The 19,704-nt window shown below is 40.3% G+C and overlaps 1 protein-coding gene across 1 annotated transcript; it reads right to left on the bottom strand.

Moving 5' to 3' along the window:
* Nucleotides 1-1,511: 1,511 nt before the first annotated feature.
* Nucleotides 1,512-19,262, bottom strand: smox (spermine oxidase). Its single transcript, XM_069167486.1, has 7 exons — nt 19,164-19,262; nt 11,682-11,916; nt 10,143-10,369; nt 7,776-7,949; nt 6,230-6,974; nt 3,247-3,407; nt 1,512-2,071 (listed from the first exon to the last, which is right to left on the bottom strand). The coding sequence occupies exons 2-7, from the start codon at nt 11,887-11,889 to the stop codon at nt 1,919-1,921; spliced, it is 1,668 nt and encodes a 555-aa protein (XP_069023587.1). The 5' UTR covers nt 11,890-11,916; nt 19,164-19,262; the 3' UTR covers nt 1,512-1,918.
* Between the last annotated feature and the right edge of the window lie 442 nt (nt 19,263-19,704).

Genomic DNA, 19,704 nt, shown 5'->3' with positions numbered 1-19,704 from the left:
TCATCATATTACAGCTCATCCTGTAGACACAGTTCTTCTGTAAACTGTCTCCTGTGGCTTTTAGGGGAGCTCTCTGCAGTGAGAAAATAAATCTGGCAAAGTCATCACGGACTTGGGATATAGAGATGGAAAGATAACCTCAAAAAATTACCATCGGCATCATTGGAAATATAGAATCCAGTGCTATTTTTTTCCATAGGGTCTAATGCTTTGTTCACTGTAACTGGGAGCTCGTAAACTTTCAAGATTGTGAATTCCAAGCTCAAAGCATTTAACATGGCCGATTACATGACACCCATCTTCTAACAGAGGGCAGTACATGAATATGTGCAGCGTCATCAGGTCTTAATTTGATGCATCAATGAAAAAGAGGTGGACAAATAATTTATATACAGAATGAGGGTGTCACAAACTATTTCACATCAGCATCAGCTGACATCAGCATACATCAGTGACAATATGACTCATAATAGCCTCCCAAGTACTATTAACATGTTCTAGATGTGATTATACAGCCAAAGCACTAGTTACCTTCTGCTATATTGACTTATTTCAGAGCATCTGCTTCACTGTGAAGTAGTGGAACAAGGGAAATTGGCCAATTTCCACTTTTCTTATTCAGTCGTTTTATGATATTTTCTCAAGAAGCAGGGAAAGTTTTGAATTCAGAGTTGTCTGGATATGTCGGCTTATTTTGCATTGTTTTTTACAATCTTGTAATTTTTCTTTTTTCAACCCTGCCTCTTGCACTTTCTCCCACTTTATCTGCCCACAATAATAAAACACTTGGGTAGTCCATTACTTTTACCGAGGTAATGGGTTTAATGATATGGAGTGGGTTATCACCAAAGAGAATCACCAAAACATGTTTAGCTTGTGTAAGGGAACATGAAAGGGACATGCTGGGAAATCAAGGAAGTTTGAGGATTTATTTTGCTTCTCTATTATTTCTCCAATGATACATGACAAGTGTAGCCTAATAATTAGAAATAAATTGAAACACAAGCAAAATGTATGTTCTTATTATCTCCCCTTACAGTATATGAAGAAACCTGTAAAAATGTTGTCATATAAGAAAGACCAGTTTCCACATTACCAAATGACTGCAAGGTGTTTGTATGTAGTGAGGAAAAGCAGAATTTAAAACCTGTTTTCCTGTCTCTAATTCAAATTTGTTATTGTTTTCTCAGACTCTGATCGTGTTTTTCACCGATGAAGAGGATTTGCCGTGTTGTCCAACAGAAGTGAGGACTGGACCGAGGTCTGTTTAACACCATCTGTCACTCTGGCACAGCAGTATACAGTAGCTCTGGAGCTTTTTCGTCTCTTTCCATGTGCACTCACTTTCTCCTTCCTTTCAGACATTTGAACAGCTACTGAAGTAATGATGGTATGGAAAAAGCTCTTGCTAGTGGTTTTACTTTCCTGGAGAATATTCTTGGGAACAGAAGTGGATAAAGAGGAGATATACAATTGTGGGTTAAATATTTTAACAAATTAAGAAACTGGTATTGTTAGATGATGATAGATTTTTTTATTTTGTTAAAACTTTAGATTTTTGTTTAGTATTTCCATTATTTTTGAAATAACATACCATTACGTACAGAAGGCACTTACAAAAACAAGTTAAATTACAGATGCTGTTATGAGAAACATTAAATCACTGATTAAAAAAACCCAAAAATGACAGAGATAAAGACAAGAAATGACAGCACCATTGGCAACTTTTGAACAGTACTTCTCAAAAAAAAATGTTGCATGATTCAAATCTACAGTACAAAAAAAAAAACAATACTCATTTGTTATCAGTGTAATAATGCCCGAGCTACGCTTTTATAACTTAATCATTAAGATAAAACGCTTCAATGCAACAGTTTTGTACTTCTTTTTTTTTCACTAGTCAGAGGTTTGTTTTATTTTATATATTAGGCTTTGTGGTTTCCGCTCTGTGCAAGTCCTGGTACATCTCTATCAGGCTAGTGGCCTCTCTCTGTCCTGATAGCAAAGCACCATGGGTAGTGGAATAGTATTTTCTGTGGGTGGCCTCTCCAGCAAACAGGACCTGTAGGGGCTGAGCGAAGAGGGGAGGAGTGGGAAAAAAGGGAAATGAGCAGAGAGGGAATGAGAAAAGATTTTAGAGAAGATAACCAGATTCAAAAAAACATCCTTCAATATCATCTTGACATATATTTGGCCTCTCCCGCAGTGCTGTTTTCTATTTCTGATTCCCTTGTTAGCGCTCCACATGCAGGGGGCTTCAGTAACTTTCCTCGGGGGTTATGATTACAGTTTGACAGGGCTGAACACTTCAGCAGAGGGGCCATTCCGTTCCTTCAGCAGTGTCAAGTGAGCACACAGTTCCTCCACCCCCACCCCTCTGAACCCGTCTCCACTTCACCCAGAATGCATCAGATTTCATGGTCTAGACTCAGCATTCATATAAACCTCCTGACACCAGATGTATTTGCTCTGCTGTGCTGACATGCTAGTGATGGCACCGCAAGCGCAGGCAGGCATAGTAAACAAACAAATGTACATATCCTGCAGGAGAGGGACAGTAATTATGTACCAAATTTGTACACTCACAACAGTTTAGTTAATATTGTGTAAAGGACTTAAAAGAAATACAACTATACAAAAAAGTCAAACTTTTTGGAAAAGAAATTATTTGAAGCCTGTTATTTTTTGGGGGGGGAATATTTAATTGTAATTTCTTACAATTCAGAAGTATGAAAGGACAACACAAATGAGGAATTGGGTGATTAAATATTAATCAGTATTTCATTGGCTTTAAATGGAAAATTTCTTCCAAGGAAATACCTCTGAAAATAAACAACTTAGAACTTACAACAAGCTAAAACTCTAATCAATGTCTTCAAACCTCATTTGACCTTAAATTAGTCATAAAGTTTATATCTCTTTTCAAAATACCTTGTACAAATTTATTAGGGCATTAAAAAACTGTTAAAAAAAAAAAGAAGAAGCCTGATACCTCAAAAAAAGAGCAAGTGAAGTTTGTTTCTCAGTATTCAGCTGTCCGCATTATCATATATGAAGTGCATTAAACACTATTTAGTAAGGTGGACAAAATATCAGAAACATGCTACTAAATTGAACAATTACGACAAATGTGAGGTTACAAAACAAACTTTATGACTCAATTGTAATATATTATAGTGTGCATTAGAGGTGTCTTATTATTGTGGTATCGTGTCCACCCTGTGTGTTGTTTTGTGGTTGTCTTACCGGAGCCTTGGTGCTTTTGGCATAAGGCAGTGGCATGGCCAACCTCTCACAGTCTGCACCACTGGATCCGACCCTGGTGAAGGAGTAGGAGCCTCGGATGTACGGGTTACTGCCCCACGAGGAGCGCAGGACACGCCGGGGCTTTGGAATGTCGGGGTTCCCTGTGGACAAGACAAGTCGGGCAAAGAGTCAGTATAGATAATGTTGGGAGTGTGTTCAAAACCTTAATGACAATCTGGTGTCTAAACAAGAGCACTGTTTGCAGCAACAGTACCGCGCTGCGTTGAACTAAATGCTAATTTTAACATGCAAACATTCTCCTCATGTCAACGCTAAACAGCTGTTGTTTCGCAGATGCTATGTTAGCAGGTTAGCATGCTACCATTTGTTAATTAGCCCTAAACACAAAATACAGCTGAGTTTAATAAGAAAATTATTAGGTTTGAATTTTAAGTGTTGGATCATAAACAGAGTATTCCAATGTTTTAAACTTTGACCATATGATGGCGCTAGACGAAATGTCTCGAGGGTCAAAGTGATGACAGTTTGCGTCTACGATGGGTAAGGCTTCCATTTGTATGAATGTGTAACTAATTCTACTGTAGCGTGTGCAATAGTTGTCGGGACCACAAAAATCAACATCATTGCAGCACATGAGGTCACCATGTGAGGAGCATGAATGTCTGTACAACATTTAGTGCCGGTTTAACCTGTAGGTGTAGAGATTTGACAGCATAGGAGTAAAGTTTGAGCTGCTGGTGGTGCTAAATACAAAACAAAAAAAAGCTCACTTCAGTCTTTATGGGAATCTAAAGACTAGTTGTTAAGAGAATTTAATCTGGTGGACAGGCTGACGTTGAAATTCCTAGAGCTGCAGAACTGGCGTGGATCAAATGCCAGTACATTACAGAACCAGTTCTGCCAACACTAATCAACTTGTGACCCTGTGTGAGCCGAGCGGTACCCATGAGTCTGCATGCAATTAAGCGACAGCTGAGGGAATTAAAGCACACCGACCTAAATGTCGTGTGTGTTTATTTTCTCAGCGTAGTTTACATTCTGCCTCTATAGGCATACAGGAGATCATTCCTGCCGACCGCAATAAGACTGCACAATAACTCACCTCTGGCAAAATCCATCACACAACAATAACACTGTTGACTGTGTTTCTTGGTTGTTTGTATATAATATAGATAGATATATACTGTACTGTATATACTGTGCATTTTATATTTTATATTTATATTTTTACTGCTATTTTATTGCTTTTCTATTGTTCTATTATTATCTTATTGCTTCTGTATGCTGCTGTAGCGGAAAAAAAAAATTCCCCTCGGGGATTAATAAAGTAACTACCTAACCTAACCTACAGGGAGTCCACTGACCTCATCGTGAAGTCACCGTTACTGTACTCAGACTGCGACCTATTTCTAGTCCAATGATGGAAAAATTACTCCGAGGCTTGGTTCAAAATCAAACATATCGGACATTTATTCTTGCAAGAAGGAGCAAATACATGCCACCCTCAAAGAGAGGTGTCCAGCATTGCTCCCAGATCTCTATCATTGCAAATAATGTATGTGGACAGAACCACGATTCTTTACACTTATTGACTGTCTACTGTTTTTATGTTACTTTGTAACAACTTGATAACTACTTAATTCAATTTTGATATAATAAAGCCTTCCCAATTCCATAAAATGTTGTGATTACTATAAAAGCTATGTGGATAGATTAGACAGTTGTTGGAAAAATTACTCAGAGGCTTGGTTCAAAATCAAACACATCGGACATTTATTCTTGCAAGAAGGAGCAACTACAGGCACCCTCAAAGAGAGGTGTCCAGCATTGCTCCCCCCAGCAGGGCTCTCCCCAGCAGTCCTCTATGTCACTCCTCTGTAGGGCAGCTTTTATACAGTGTGACAAACAGTTGACAGTCACTCCCATTCCCTTTGTATCTGCTTTCGTATGGTAATTCACAAGATAAGGACACAGGGAAGTTGTCAATTAGATGCGGAAAGTAAAACAATAAAGGAATCACTTGCAAATAAGACAGACAACACAAGAGACTTTCCGGGTGCCTGCTTGACAAGACTTTCCGGGTGCCTGCTTGACAAGACTTTCCGGGTGCCTGCTTGACAAGACTTTTCGGAGCCTGCTTGACAAGACTTTCCGGAGCCACAATGCAAACGAGGAAGAGACTAATCTTTTTTTCCATCATCCAATAATCAGTCTGTTCTCTCTGCACTTCTTTCCTAATCTATTGCCAAACAATGTGTCAACCCACAGTACTGGTTACGTTTGATGCTGTAATCACCTTGAAGCAGTTTTTAAAAATGTTCCTGTGTTGCACAAGAAGTGATGCGCTGTGATAACTTGTAGCAGCCAACACCAATTAATCACAGAGAAAACACTCAAGCTGTGTGTGGTGTGTATGTGTGTGTCAGGGAAAAGTATGTGTGTGTGTGTGTGGGGGGGGGGGGGGGGGGGGGTAACATGTCAGTTACAGTAAAGGACTATTTGCCGTGTCACTGGACACAAATGGATACCCGAGTCATTCAGCTGTTATTCGTCAGAATTTTTTTTTATTTCAAGAAGCTGCTTACGCCACAGCTGAAGCTTATGTCATTTCCCTTTCTCTGTAAAACAATGACCCAACCCGAGTCATGGTTTGTATGAGTCACTGAACTGTCAGGCTCAGGCTCTGCCTTCCAAGGATGTTGTGTTAGTTTTTAAATCTTGGTGAAAGCTAAACTAGAGAAGAGGTCTGTTTTCTGTCATCAAATCTGCAGACGTCAGGATTATAAAAGCAGTAGAACATTTTGTTCTCAGTGGTTCTTCTTTGGGTAAATTACATACTATAAATAGAGATGTGCAAGTTTAACATAAAATCCTGTGTAGACATCTAGTGTGTGTGGTGTAAACAGGATGTATAATGGGTAACCTTTGACAGCTCTGTTTGCTCATGTGTGCATGCTCTGACCTGTAAAGCGCCTCAGCAGCTCAGTGCAGGTCTCAGCCACTGTTTCATCATCACAGCGCTCCATGTATAGCGCCTCCTGTCCACAGATCCAGCCGCTCAGCATGTAGCCATAGCGCTCCGGCGGATAGAGGACGTCAAAGCTGCAGATTTTCTTGTACCACAGCTCCTCGGGGTAGGCCAGCTGTTCAAGTTGAGCCTCATCCTCCCACACAAACTGGATGCTGTTGCACTCCGGGCTCCAGAAGGGCTCTTCAAACTCTAAGAATATCTTGTCAGTGGTGCTGATGCCCAGCTTCTCGATGGCGAGCACCTTGTCCTCGGGCAGAGAGGGGGAGAACATGGCCTCGTGGTTCTGCTTCAGCACGCCAAGAGAGGTCGTCACGATCACGTGATCGGCGGTGATCCACTCCTCGTCCTCGCACTCCACACAAATAGGGTGACCCAGGATCAGAGGGTTCTTGTGCGGTTGGCAGCCGTGGTTGTTTTCATTGTGGTTGTTGTCCCTATTGGTGTCGTTTCTCTTGGCGATCACCTCCTGATGCTGGGCCGAGTAGTTCCAGTGGATGCAGCGGACCGGTTTGCTAAGGCAGACGGTGTGGGAGGGGATGTCCCGGGCCAGGAGCTCCACGATCTTCATAAAACCTTCAGGAATGACATAGTGTGCTCCAGGAATCTCTGTCCACTCTCCAAACTCACTCAGAGACACCTCATCCATACTGGGAGAACTGCTTTCACAACTCTCCACCTGAAACATGAGACGACATCAGCTCAGGGAATTACATGTTAAGATAATATCTGCAAATAAAGTGCAGTCACCTTACCTGAAAATAAACTGGACCACAAATTTCCAATTAGCTGTTACACCCAAGGCAAACTTTTGGATCACTTTTGCAAACATCCTCCTTGTATTGTAAAGTATATCAGCTCACTACAGCCACTGTATTCCTTACAATATGTCAACAAGTCATCTCTGCTGCTCCAGCCCTGAACAAACCAGCATGATTTATCTGGTCTGAACTTGCTGGGAACACACATGTTTTATTCAGAGTCCACCTGTGTGTAGTGAATTGGAAAAACCTAAAGATACTGCTGCTTCTGGCCCATTAGCTTGTGGACCCGTATGGTAGCTCAGTGGTTTGTATGGCACTTTGCTTCATTTTGCTGCATTTCATGACATGCTTTGTTCCCTGAGCGCAGCAATTTTATTTCACTGATGTCTACAGGTGTAAGTTGAAGTGATTACCTCTGCTATCTCTCTTGTCCTCTTTCGACGTGAAGGCAAGCACGGCCAACCGACTGCATTTCATTGTATGTTTTCACATCATTTTTGACTTAATGATTCATTAGTGGATTTCACTATCATCCTGTATCTTCTCAGGGCCTTTAAACATCCCCATAGAATCAGTATTTACAGAGTCAACCATGTTGCAAAAGCACTTCCCAATTCAAAATAATTGATCTAAAAACAAAAACAACAACAAAAACTCAGGAGGTGGTATACTGCCACATTGTCCCTCAGAGACATGGGTCAGAGGATCACACCCACCTTGAGGTACTGTTGAAGCATGGACAGTTTGAGCTTCTTGGTGCTCTCAGAATCATCTGGATCCAACATGATCCTCTTGCGCACCACATCTCGTGTAAAAACGCCAACACTGTTCTGGCTCTCGGCACAAACTGGCTTCCCGTTCTGGAAGAACTCCTGAGTCAGCTCGTACACCTGGAGAAGGGCGACAGGCGAAAGGTTACTCAGGAGGAAGAAGAATGGGGAATGAGCAGAGGATGGTGAAATGGGGAACCATATGAAACCAGTTAAGTTCAGTGACAATCTCTTTAGGGCAGGAGGTCAGTTCCCTTCTAGCATGATGGAGAAACACCAAAGGCAACACAAATCACAACACATTAAAAATAAATGAGCTTCAAAGTGACTTCGAAGTCATCGCTCTAAGTCGTCCCCACTGGTCACTGATTGGTCCGCCCTTCAGACTGGCTGAGCAAACTTTCATGCGAAGAGGGTTTACAGACTGTTATCAAAGCAAAGACTGAAGCCGTGAGCGATAGACGGGCAGAGCCAGGGTAGTTTTCTGATGTTTTATACACCATCATAGTAATTGTACACAGCAAATGATTACTCAGCAGATAAGGATTTTTTTTTTTTTTTTAACATTATATTCTGTATACATGAGTCCTGCTAGAGGCAGTAGAAAATAGCAGGCGTACCTTCCACTCTCAACAAAAATGTGAGCAAAATTAAAAGCACAGAGCATAGCGAGTCCTCTTCATGTGATGCTGACATCCATCAAGGTGGAAGGATGACGAAGTAGTGCTCATCACTACAGCTTGCCAGCCACGGCTGGATGACATCACACAGCATTGTAAAGATGAAGTGGTCTGGAAATATTGGCTCAACTTATGTTCTTTTCGTTACACCAAATATTGAAATATATACCCGAAAGGGCTTCCTGGAGTTTTCCAAGTCAAGTCAACTTTTGTAGTACCAAATATGTCTTAGAGAGCATGTACAGCCTGTAAAAGTGCCAGAAAATAAAGAACATTTCTAAAAGCAGGGAAACTGGAGGGATTTGAACAACAGAGTCATGAACATAGCAGAGGAAAAATATCTCTAGTGTTCAAGTTTATGAAAATGGAAAGTGTTCCTGCCACTATGTCTCTTACGGTGTGAAATTCCGATTTGTCACAGGTCATTGCGTGCATGTAGAAGTTAAAGCTGTTCTACCATTAACAAAATCAAAAAGCCTTCTGTGTTAGCTTTATCTTCCCTCTGTAACTGCTTTTCCTGACGTGACCTACTTAAACAACAAAAATCCTGCTCGAAAAATACAAACAGTAAAATGGAAGATTTCCTTGTTAAATTCAACATGCTCTGGTTGTCATCACTAGCTCACCTTGGGATGTTTGGAGATACATTTAATAATGCTGCCATTGAGGCTGTGGGAATATCACATTGTTACCTCTTAACATACAGCTTTCCCTTTTGATTCCTCTTAGTAACTTTAAGATGGTAAAACTCATCTTGTTCTTAATTACCTAACAGTATCACATGCAGTAAATTCTCTATCAGGATATTACACTAATGCATTAGCGCTATATGATGTTGACATGGATTGCATGTTTTTGTGGCTGTACCAATGTATCAATCTATAAATGAATCTATTAATAATCTCCATGTCTTTATGCACATTTCTCCAAACTCACCTTGACCAAGTGGCAACCAACAGTGATGTCGCGCATTGGTTTGTGAACTTCCTTTAGGCAGTAGTTCTGGACAATTTGGAGCCAGAGGTGACCATATTTGGAGGAGCTTGGGAGGACTGAGTGGCGGATCAGACTCTATCTGAATGAAAACCCGAGGACACTACGCCCCGTTCACCACTAACAGAAACCTGACTGCCTGTCAATCAAACTGACAAATCAAAATTCATAAGGAGGAACTTTAGCAAATAACACGAAAATAACTTTTGGAAAAAATTTAATTATGAGAAATGTTGAATGGGAGTCTAAGGAGCCAACTACTCCAGCCCTCGCTGGTATTGCAGTTTATGGCATTCCGCATTGGCCTAATTTTTCAGACCTGGACGATACATCCACTTTACACAGTCAGCCTGACATAATCAGCATCTATGGAAACCTTTTGATGTCCATTAGAATTTAAAGTTTGAACATTGTTAGGCTGCACAGTGAGTTTGTAATGGCTGACCCACCTTATTAAAGAGTCACGTTGTCTTTATATAAGCTGGTTACTGCATGTGACATAATTTAACCAACATATTGTGTTTTTATGCAGGCTGAACATTGTGTATCTTTTGTTTTCATGCATGCATCCACTTGTGCATGCAAATGTGAATTCATGAGTGCATTATTACGTGTCTGTGTGCATGTGCGCCCCCCTCACCTCGTTGTACAGGTCACTGAACTCCTCCACCAGGTCCTTGGGGATCCTCTTCCCGACATTGGTCTGGTAATGAGCCACACCGTTCTTGGTGTACAGGCTGATGCGTCCCACACTCCTCTCCCCGTCTGTGGTGTGTTCCAGTAGCCCGTTGTCCTCTGCCAGGTGGTACACTGGGTTCCCATTGGCGCCATGGATCCAAGTGGCTCCGAGCTCCAAAGTTGTTTTTCCTACAAACCAGTGACAAAGATCAGTGGGAGTTAGAATGAAATTAATCTCTTGTGTGGTCTTAAATGAAACAAAATGTAAAGTCTGCTTGGCACCAACTCGAGTGTTAGATAATTGGACAGCTCAAGAAGGAGGTCAATGCAATTAAAATACTGCAGTTGCCGAGGCCCACCGGAATATAATGAATTTAACATTTTATATTAAGGATAATGGCATCATGCACTGTATGTTTTCTACATTCATTAATACAATGAACACAGACCAATGCTAAGACAGAAATGCCTAAACGCCTCTATAGTATGACCACATAACATTACATGACAGATAATTATCCCTGCGCCTGACATATAGGTTTACATATAACTGTGCAGAATGAGTGTGTTTTTACACATGACCCTTTGTGTGTGCTTAGGGCCGTGAGCAGATGCCATTCTAAACGTGTTTGTTCTTGTCAGTGGAATGCATTTGACATGACGCGAAGTCGGTTTTGTTGGAAAAATCCTCTAACATAACTAAAGCATGACAAGTAAAGGCATCAATGGTTTTCTTGGAAGTAGACACGCACCAGATAAAATGTATCCATTCAGCATATTTAACGAAACAATCCAGATTGTGTGACTGTATGGCTGACTGATTGGACAGTTTTCTCAGTAAATATAAAAAGTATTCACAAATCAAAATTGATAAGCCTTAGCGCAAAAGACAGATGCATTGTACTTTGACATGAAACAGGCTCTAGACAGTTTCACAATACTGTTTTTACAGAATGGCATCTGAATGGTGTCAGACGATTCTTTGTTCATATATCAGCAATCAAATGGTGCTTTGTATGTATTCAACAAAATTATCAGTTGTTGGAAGAAATGTATTTTTCAAGTGCACAGTCTGTCTGCAAATTTCCTAATTCAATCTTTCAGATGTTGTAAAATGCATCTTTGAGCTGTTCAGCAGGACTATCGATCATAGTTCTTGGCTTCACATGTGTAAGTAACACATCTTAAGCAGTAGTTTGGTTTGGGAAAGTATTTTCCAAAAGTGAAATGAGAGGATCAAAACCACTCTCGTACCCGTTTACAAAAAATGAGGCTAAAGACAACAGCTTAGCATAGCATAAATAGTGGAAATGGGGAAACAACTAACCTGACTCTGTTGAATGGTACAAAAATGCCCTCCTACTAATCTAATACGCTCTACACCGTGGAGATCATTGATTTCATGGGGTACCAGTAGATTTGTAACATTGACATACTTGCTAACATATCCAGCTGTATTTAGTGGTTGTCGATGCAGATTTGTATAGGTACACATCCTCACCGTGCTGAACACTCTGAACTCTCCCGCCGATGTGGTCTGATGCCTCTAGGACTGTAACATCCGTGAAGCCGTTTTTCAGTAGGACCTTAGTTGCAGCAAGGCCAGCCAAGCCGGCACCAATCACTACTATTCGAGGCTGCCGATGAGTTCGTAGGTCGCTACTAAGAGGATCATCAGTGCTGTCTGAGGAAATTTCACAACTTTGCATGCCGTCCAAGATCCTCTTCAATGAAGTCTGAGGACAAATTAAAGACATGACTACAGTTAAAAACAACACCATGAGTAAAAGAAAAAAAGTCCAACACATTTTGTAGTTTTTATTTCCCATAAATGACAGAGCGTGCCTGTATTAAATACATGTGAATTAAGTGAGTCATATTAAGTTACATGCCAAATCGCAGTATTTTCCCTAATGGATACATCCCTACATCATATCTCCAGTGGGTATTTTCAGCTACTACTGCTTCTCTCTGTTGAAGCACTCGGGCATGCGTTACTCTGATATAGATTAGTAAACTTAGTATAACTACAAGGACTGTGAATGGCATTCAAAAATTGCATTGAAACATATTGTGCTGAACTATGAAAGCTAAGTTATCTTGTGCATACAGAGCATAGTGTGCACAAGATGATTTGATTAAACAACATTATGTTATGTGCTCAGGATTGGTATCTTGTGAAAGTTTTAAAAATGAAAGATCATCTTTCACTTTAGGGGCTCCATAACAAATGGTGTCACTGGTACCTAGGAGACTTCCCAACACACTTTTCACTTGAGCTATTTTAAAAAATTGTTTGAATAAAAACTGATGGGGATATTGCTCTTAAAATTTCTTTCAATTCATTTGTCAATGCTTTGAGCACCACAAAAACAAATTCATTCACCTCCATTCTATTAGAGCGGTGATTGTATATTTTTACGTGAGAAAACTAAACCTAAACTAAAAAATATTGACTGTACTAAACCTTTGCCATCTTTTTTGTTTGTTTCTTTTAATTTGAGCAAGTGCACTTGCAATTTACAAAAATCAGGCCTTTTGGAGCTCTGTCGACTACAAAACCCTCTCTTATAGCTGATAAGTGCTGCTCGTTGATCCTCCTGTCGTATGACCCACATTTACAGCTGTGGTTATAACTGTGATTACCTTAATTTACAGTCTTTTTTTTCCAGTACATGTTTCCATTGTTCTGTCTATACTCGTGTATCACTGTTTATTGAGCATGAGGCCAAATTAGAAGTCCTGAGACAACCCTGTTATTTCCATCGGAGTTTAAACTAAAGATAAAAATACTTCTTGTTACAGAGTCTGTAATTATACTGAAATTGCTGAGACACTAACATTTGGAGTGAAGAGGGAATACACTGGCAACCTTGTGATTTCAGTACACAAGGCTATGAATGTATGGACAGCTCTGTGTGGGAATAACAGTGGGAGTCTGTACAGAAGAATTTCCTCTTAACCCAATAGACACATTTTCTGAGCATCAACATAAAGTAGATTTCTTTTTAATGGAACATATAGATCAGTTAACTATTATCACTATTATCTGACAGCTTTGAAATTAGTCTGTTTTCATCATTCTGACATGCATAAGCAACAGTTTCAACCCTTCTAAGGTAACCCATATCCTGCTGTTACACACACACACACTCCTTGCTTTGTTACCACAGCAACACTGGAAAGAGGACAGTACTTATATACTATGTAGAAAATACACATTAAGTTTCCCTCAGCTGGAGGACATTCAGCAGTAAGGATCAGGAAACAGCCACCTGTTTCATCATAAACTGTAGGAAGTCATTCATGTTCAGAGCTGAAGTACCAAAATAACCTCCAAATATATCTTCACAGATTTTTTTTAAAACTTTGATTCAGCTTGGTGTTTGAGAAACTTTGTCATAAGTAGGTTGTCGACGCTAAAAATTAGCTGATTGGCCAGAAACGTGTGTGAGAAACATTTTGGTAAAGTCAGGACCAGAGAGTGACGTCAGCACACAGAGGACATATTCAGGCTTTTTTTTTTTTTTTTTATCTGTGCAAGTACCTGTTTATAACTCCATCAGAGTCTTGGTTGATTGGAACACAGATGTGGGTTAAACCTGCTAATCTGCACGTGTCATCACATCATCTGACCTGACTTCACGACGCTCATCCTGATTGACACTGCACAGATTTACTGAACAGCCGATTCTATCAAAAGTGGGGAACTATCATGACCCAGATGTAATGGCGATAACATGCAGATGTTTTCCGAGAGTTTGCTTTGATCTTGAAGTGGAAGCTGTCATTAAAAATTTTAAGAGTGCTTCCAACTATTGTGAGTAATGTACTCAATAATTTGAAAGCCATCTCATTCACTGAGTTATACTGAAGCAGACATTCTGGTTAATTTTATCTGATTATTTTATCCAAAAACAGTTTATCTACTCATTTTTTTCGATAATGTAATACAATACCATGCTGTAATATCAAATTTAAAAACCATTTTTGAGTATTTTACCCATCCATGCACAATCCAATTCACTTACTCAAGTGAGACTCTTTTCTGCTTGTAGTTTTGATCACACTGCTGCTTAAACCAGAGCTTTGCACTGAATTGCGTCTTTGTAAGGACCAAATGAAGCCAAGTCTCAGCTCCAGTTCAGTCTCTGACACTAATCTCAGCTGTGAATACTTTGTGCAGTAAATGGCTGCAAACACAAAATACAGTTTAACAGCAATCATCTGTTGGCTTCCCAGAATCTGAAGTTAAAATGTTGATGAGACATGAATAGACTCATTCTGGGGCGTCAAAGAACAGTGAAGGGCCGATGTTGGTCAGCAGTGTTTATATTTGGAACAATGTTACATTAAGAAAAGAAGCACTGAAAACAATAGGGGCTGTAAAATAAAATTTAAAAAAATTAAATAAAAAGGCCTTTCTATAGGGAGGTAACTTTTTTTAAAAATTTAGTCTGTGGTCTTGGATTGAGATGAACACATCCGTTTTCCTGGGCTCCTTGATACAGTTGCTGCTCGTTTATTCTGCAGCTGTCAAGGAAGACACTGTCTTGTCTTGACATGACTTGTGGAAAGCAGCAAATGTAGGCAACACAAAAAAAAATTAGGAGGTAGATGGGGTGATCTTGTTTGTAGCGGTTTGTTGGTTGTTTAGTGGTTGTATTTTGCTTAATGCAGTGGAGTGTTTTCCCCAGCCATTTTCTATTAACATGTGTCCATATGACTTGAGGTTTACTGTGTGTCTGTTTGTATATATGCACATATCATGGTTGTATATAAGTGTATTGATAATAATAATGGTTTTTCTGACACGGCCAGTTTCCTCTACTTAAATGCGATGTAATGGCCGTATAAGCAAGCTGAAAACATTGATGTAATTACTATATAGTACAAAATGCAAATATATATGGAGTGACACTGTTTCCTGCCAGTAGACTGCAACAGACCGTTAGTTTATACAGAAACTTCCACACCCATTTTCCAAATAGAACAATTAATCAGTGACAATGTAAATCATCCACATGAGCTTCCTGGACAGTTGGATCACATCTCTGTGAATTTGCAATTGGATTTTGAGCATTCAAATCAAAGAAAGTCTTTTCGTTATCATAAAACACATTTTAAGTATAGGCACAGTCATATTAGCAGTGTAGTCTCTGGATTTGGTGGGGAAGGAACAGGGTTTGTGGTCATGTATGTCAGTTGAGCAAAGATAACATTGCCATAGTACATACGCACAAGTGAAACTAGTTTAGATGTAAAGCAGGTTGAGCAGGAGTGGTGGGTGTGGGTTTCGAGGGGAGTCATTCTGGGACGCCAGGATTGCTGTTGAGACTTCCCGAGGTGTCGTGGGCCTGAACTTAACAAAACACAGATGAAGGGTGGTGCCACTTGATAACCCCAGTGAGCTACTGCACACTCTCACCTTGTTGCTAAGGCGTTGTGCTAGGTAGCGTCTTACATTGGTGTATGAGCGCAGCATGCATAGTGTTATAATAGCATCTTATGAGTTAGTGAGGAGCTTGGTCGGTGAAGACAGGTAGTAATATTAAGTCAGTCGACCCTTGCAGTGTAATTCTGCGTTAATATGGCACTTTGTGTGTACTTTCAAACTAATGTGCTCTTGCTCCCTACAAGTGTTGCTGGGATGTCGACCTCTTCAGACTATATACTTTCACACATTAAAACGAGGTATGGTTGTGCCATAAATCTCCTCTACTTCCAGAAACAGGATGACCAAGTAGGTTTAGGCTTTTACTGTTCATTACAGAAGTGAAAGAAGGCCAGACGATTGTGTCACTCTATTGTAAGGCAGGAAATCTTTTCGCAGTCTCCCTATAAGAGTCAATCAAGGATGTTCCTGACTCTGTATCATTTAAACTGTAAAATCTTTGCATCCCTTGTTGGGAGAACTCCTGATCATTGCTTTAAAAAAAAAAATGTGTGTTTACTCAGAATAATGCTTTTAATACTGGCTTGACCTATAAAATAAAGCCCATTTCACAGCCAATCTCACATTATTCATCAATTCATAATCACCACTATTTAAAGTGAATTGTGGCTGCAATTCATAGAAAGCATTTGATCACTTCACACACAGGACTATTTGACAGATTGTGCATCCTTCCCTTGTTGCTTGTAATTCCAGGACTGGTTAATACACTCACCACATGTCACCGCTTCACGCTCTGCACCACCACCGCAGATTAATATGAGGGCCATCCTTGTGTAGATAGGCGGCCAAGGGTGGGGTGGAGTAAAAAAGGGAGGGAGTGGGCTACCGCTGACCTAGAAATGGCAATCTACAGTGCAGTGCATCTGCTGATGGACCTTTCAAAAGCAGGGCCAGTCTTTAGCAGGAATGGCTTCAATGGCAGTATCTGAGCTCCCACCTTTCATCTTTACTGCTGTCCTCTCTCCTTTAAAGGTACAATATGTTCAATTTTTTTGTATTTTATATTCAAAAATGATACCTACAGTGTGGAAGTCTGGCACTTCTTCCAGTCAAGAGTATGTACAGAAACACTATTGACACGTGCTTACATCACACGCCGCGCCTCAGCCTACTCCGTCGCTACTGATGTAAATGTGAAACGGTGGATAAATTGTTTTTAGCATTCCAACCCCCACTCATCTCACTGTCGGAGCCGTTTGATCCTTTCAGTCCCATAACATTTGGAATGTAAAGAAGAGCAGCATGAATTATTTTATCCTCATTTAAGTCAGCATAGGGCCAAACAGGAATTCTCGTGGTTCAGGCAGCATAGGTCTCTGGTGTACATGTTCTGCCCACAGAACATGCCCAGTATGTGTTCATCTGGCCAGTGAGAGGAGGTCTCTCCAGATACCAGATGTAAAAACTCTGTATACTGTGAAATACAGAGAGACTTATTTCGCTGTGATATTTATTTAAATGTAAACGCGGTTCAGACCAGTTGGCGTAACAGAATAGCTGCTTGTGATTAGCTTAGTTAGCTTGTAATCTACATTTTTTTTTAAAAAAAAAGGCAATTTTAGGTAGGAAACAAACCCTGTGTACTGTCCTTCTGTGGACAATTTAAAACAGATCTCTAGTGCAGGTAATGACAACACAAACCGTACGGAAAAACATTCCAAATGGTGTCAATATGTGGTTTTACTGTGGTTGTTTTCTTGCGACTAGGGTCCTGCTAAAAACAGATATAGGCAAGCTATAACATAAACTACAGCCTTTGCCAATGCCCATTTTTTTTTTTTTTTTTTTTTTTTTTTTTTTTAATCGATCCACTACTGGGTCCATACAGTCTAACTTTACAATCATCAGTTATTTAAAAAAAAAAAAAAAAGCCAACTATTAACAAACGAATGTGCAAGAATATGCAAAATTCAACCAAACTGCTGAAGCTGAGAGCCGGACTGAGGACAGACGGCCTGCACACCACAGTGACTCACTGTCACCTCTTAAGGTACAAAGTGGTTTTACAAGGCAGGACTTAAACTTTACATTACAGCTTTAATTGTGAGTACAGCCCTTTGCAGCTGTGTCCACACTCACATCTGCAGTTCCTTTATCAGTCCCCCCGTGAGTATTAGCATGGAAAGCGAAGTGTCTACATCCCTGCATGACAAAAAAAAAAAATCACACTGTAGTCTGGGGGATTCGTGCCAAAGGCCAGACATTCCACACTTCTCTCCCAGCTCTGATTTTCCCAAGCTGGGATGATGGAGTGGAAGCACCATACACACAAACACGCACGAAACACACACACACACACACACACACACACACACACACACACACACACACACACACACACACACACACACATATTTAACCGCTGTGTGACTCTTCACCACACTGGTTGTACCCCTGATGCAGATACAAAGCAGAACAGTGCCCTACTGAAGTACAATGTAACCAACAAGTAGCTCAATATACTCATTCAAAAGTGCACAATGATCAAAGGCAAATTATCACCACTGTTAGCGATAATACACCAAATGACCACAGAAGACAAATCGATAAACGGAGAAAATTCATTTAAAAGTTATTTTTTTTGTAGACTAATAAAGAAACCAAGAAAATACAGGGACTATAATAAATTGCTATTAAGGTTTATATATGCATGTGTGTGTGCAAATTTAAGGGATAACAAATTATTGATCACTGATAAGAGCAGGGATATAAGACAGTAAGCAACAAATGAAACATAAACTCCAGCTATAGGGCTCTTATCCTGAACTAACCTTTGTTGAGCTTTTATCACGATACTAAGTGACCCATTAAGCACTAATTAATTATTTAAAATATACCATTAGTTACACCTTATAAACCCTGGTGGGTGTTTCAGAAAAAGGACTAAAATGCACATGATTGAATAGAGATTTTTTTTTTTTTAAATAACAAGTAACAGAGGATAAAAGTTTGAATAAAGAGCAGATAAAAAAGAGAGTTTAATCTATTCTCTGGCTGCCTGAACATCTGTGTAGTAAAGCCTATACTGCCACGTATAAGCTGCGATGCCAAAGTGGCAGCAGTTTCAAACAAAGCAAACAACTTCACTGAGTTACTTTTGACAAATTGTGAAAAGACAACATGTGGAAGGAACACAACAAAACCCGCACGCTTCTAAAAGCGGACTAATTCATCAATAAAACCACATTATTCCAGTCAGAGCAGTAATAAATAAATCCATACACAGAGCGACCTACGGTGCACCAGTGTAAACATTTGATTCTGTCGGTGCGCATGTTGCTTCGTGAAGCGTTTTCCTATTTCATCAAAACAAACTGGTGACATTTGATTTCATGTGTATAAAGCTCGCTCGCGGTAGCGGCGCGGGCAGCTGCCGTGAATAAACTGCTCTCACAATATTCCCAGCGACATGTAGCCTGTGAAACAGCCTGCTCTTTTGGGCAACGTTTAAATCACTGCGCTTCCCATCAACCGTCTGCCGGGTAATATTTCTGTTAAACGTGTCTTGTTAAAGCAGCTGGTTACCTGACTCTCGTTGTCTTCGGTTTTAAAATCTCAGAGTGCTCCGCTTCCCTTTGTGCCGTTTTTCCCCTCAGACCGGCTCCGCTTTGTATTTATGCCTGGAAACCAGAAGCAGCCAGTTTTTCCGTGGCCGCTGCCTCCTCATTAATTATACATGAGTAGCGATGACGTCAAAGACCGGCCCTCCACCAGATCAGCCTGCTCTCACACAGCCACGTGCTGCTGCGTAATACACGCACACACACACACGCACGCACACACACACACACACACACTCCGCTAGAGTAATCAATATAATAAAAGGAAAATACTAAACATGTACATGGGTGTAAAGGAATACTAATAACAACAATAATAGGTGAATATTTTTCTATAAGAAGCACATGTGAATGACAATTCACCATACACTGTATATAAAAATGGACATAGCTTCAGAATCTGAAAAATTTAGCCAGGGCAGAAGTGCCTTAAACTGCAATACCACCAAGCGCCACAAGGGGCTGCCTCCAAAAAGGCTCCGACTCCACAGACTCCAATTCAACTT

Source organism: Embiotoca jacksoni, unplaced genomic scaffold (assembly GCF_022577435.1).
Source record: "Embiotoca jacksoni isolate LCO1_2020_lvr unplaced genomic scaffold, fEmbJac1.0.p SCAF_4, whole genome shotgun sequence".
Lineage (NCBI taxonomy): Eukaryota > Metazoa > Chordata > Actinopteri > Embiotocidae > Embiotoca > Embiotoca jacksoni.
The sequence above is the reverse complement of the archived record's forward strand: the minus strand, read 5'-3'. Positions and strand labels throughout refer to the sequence as shown.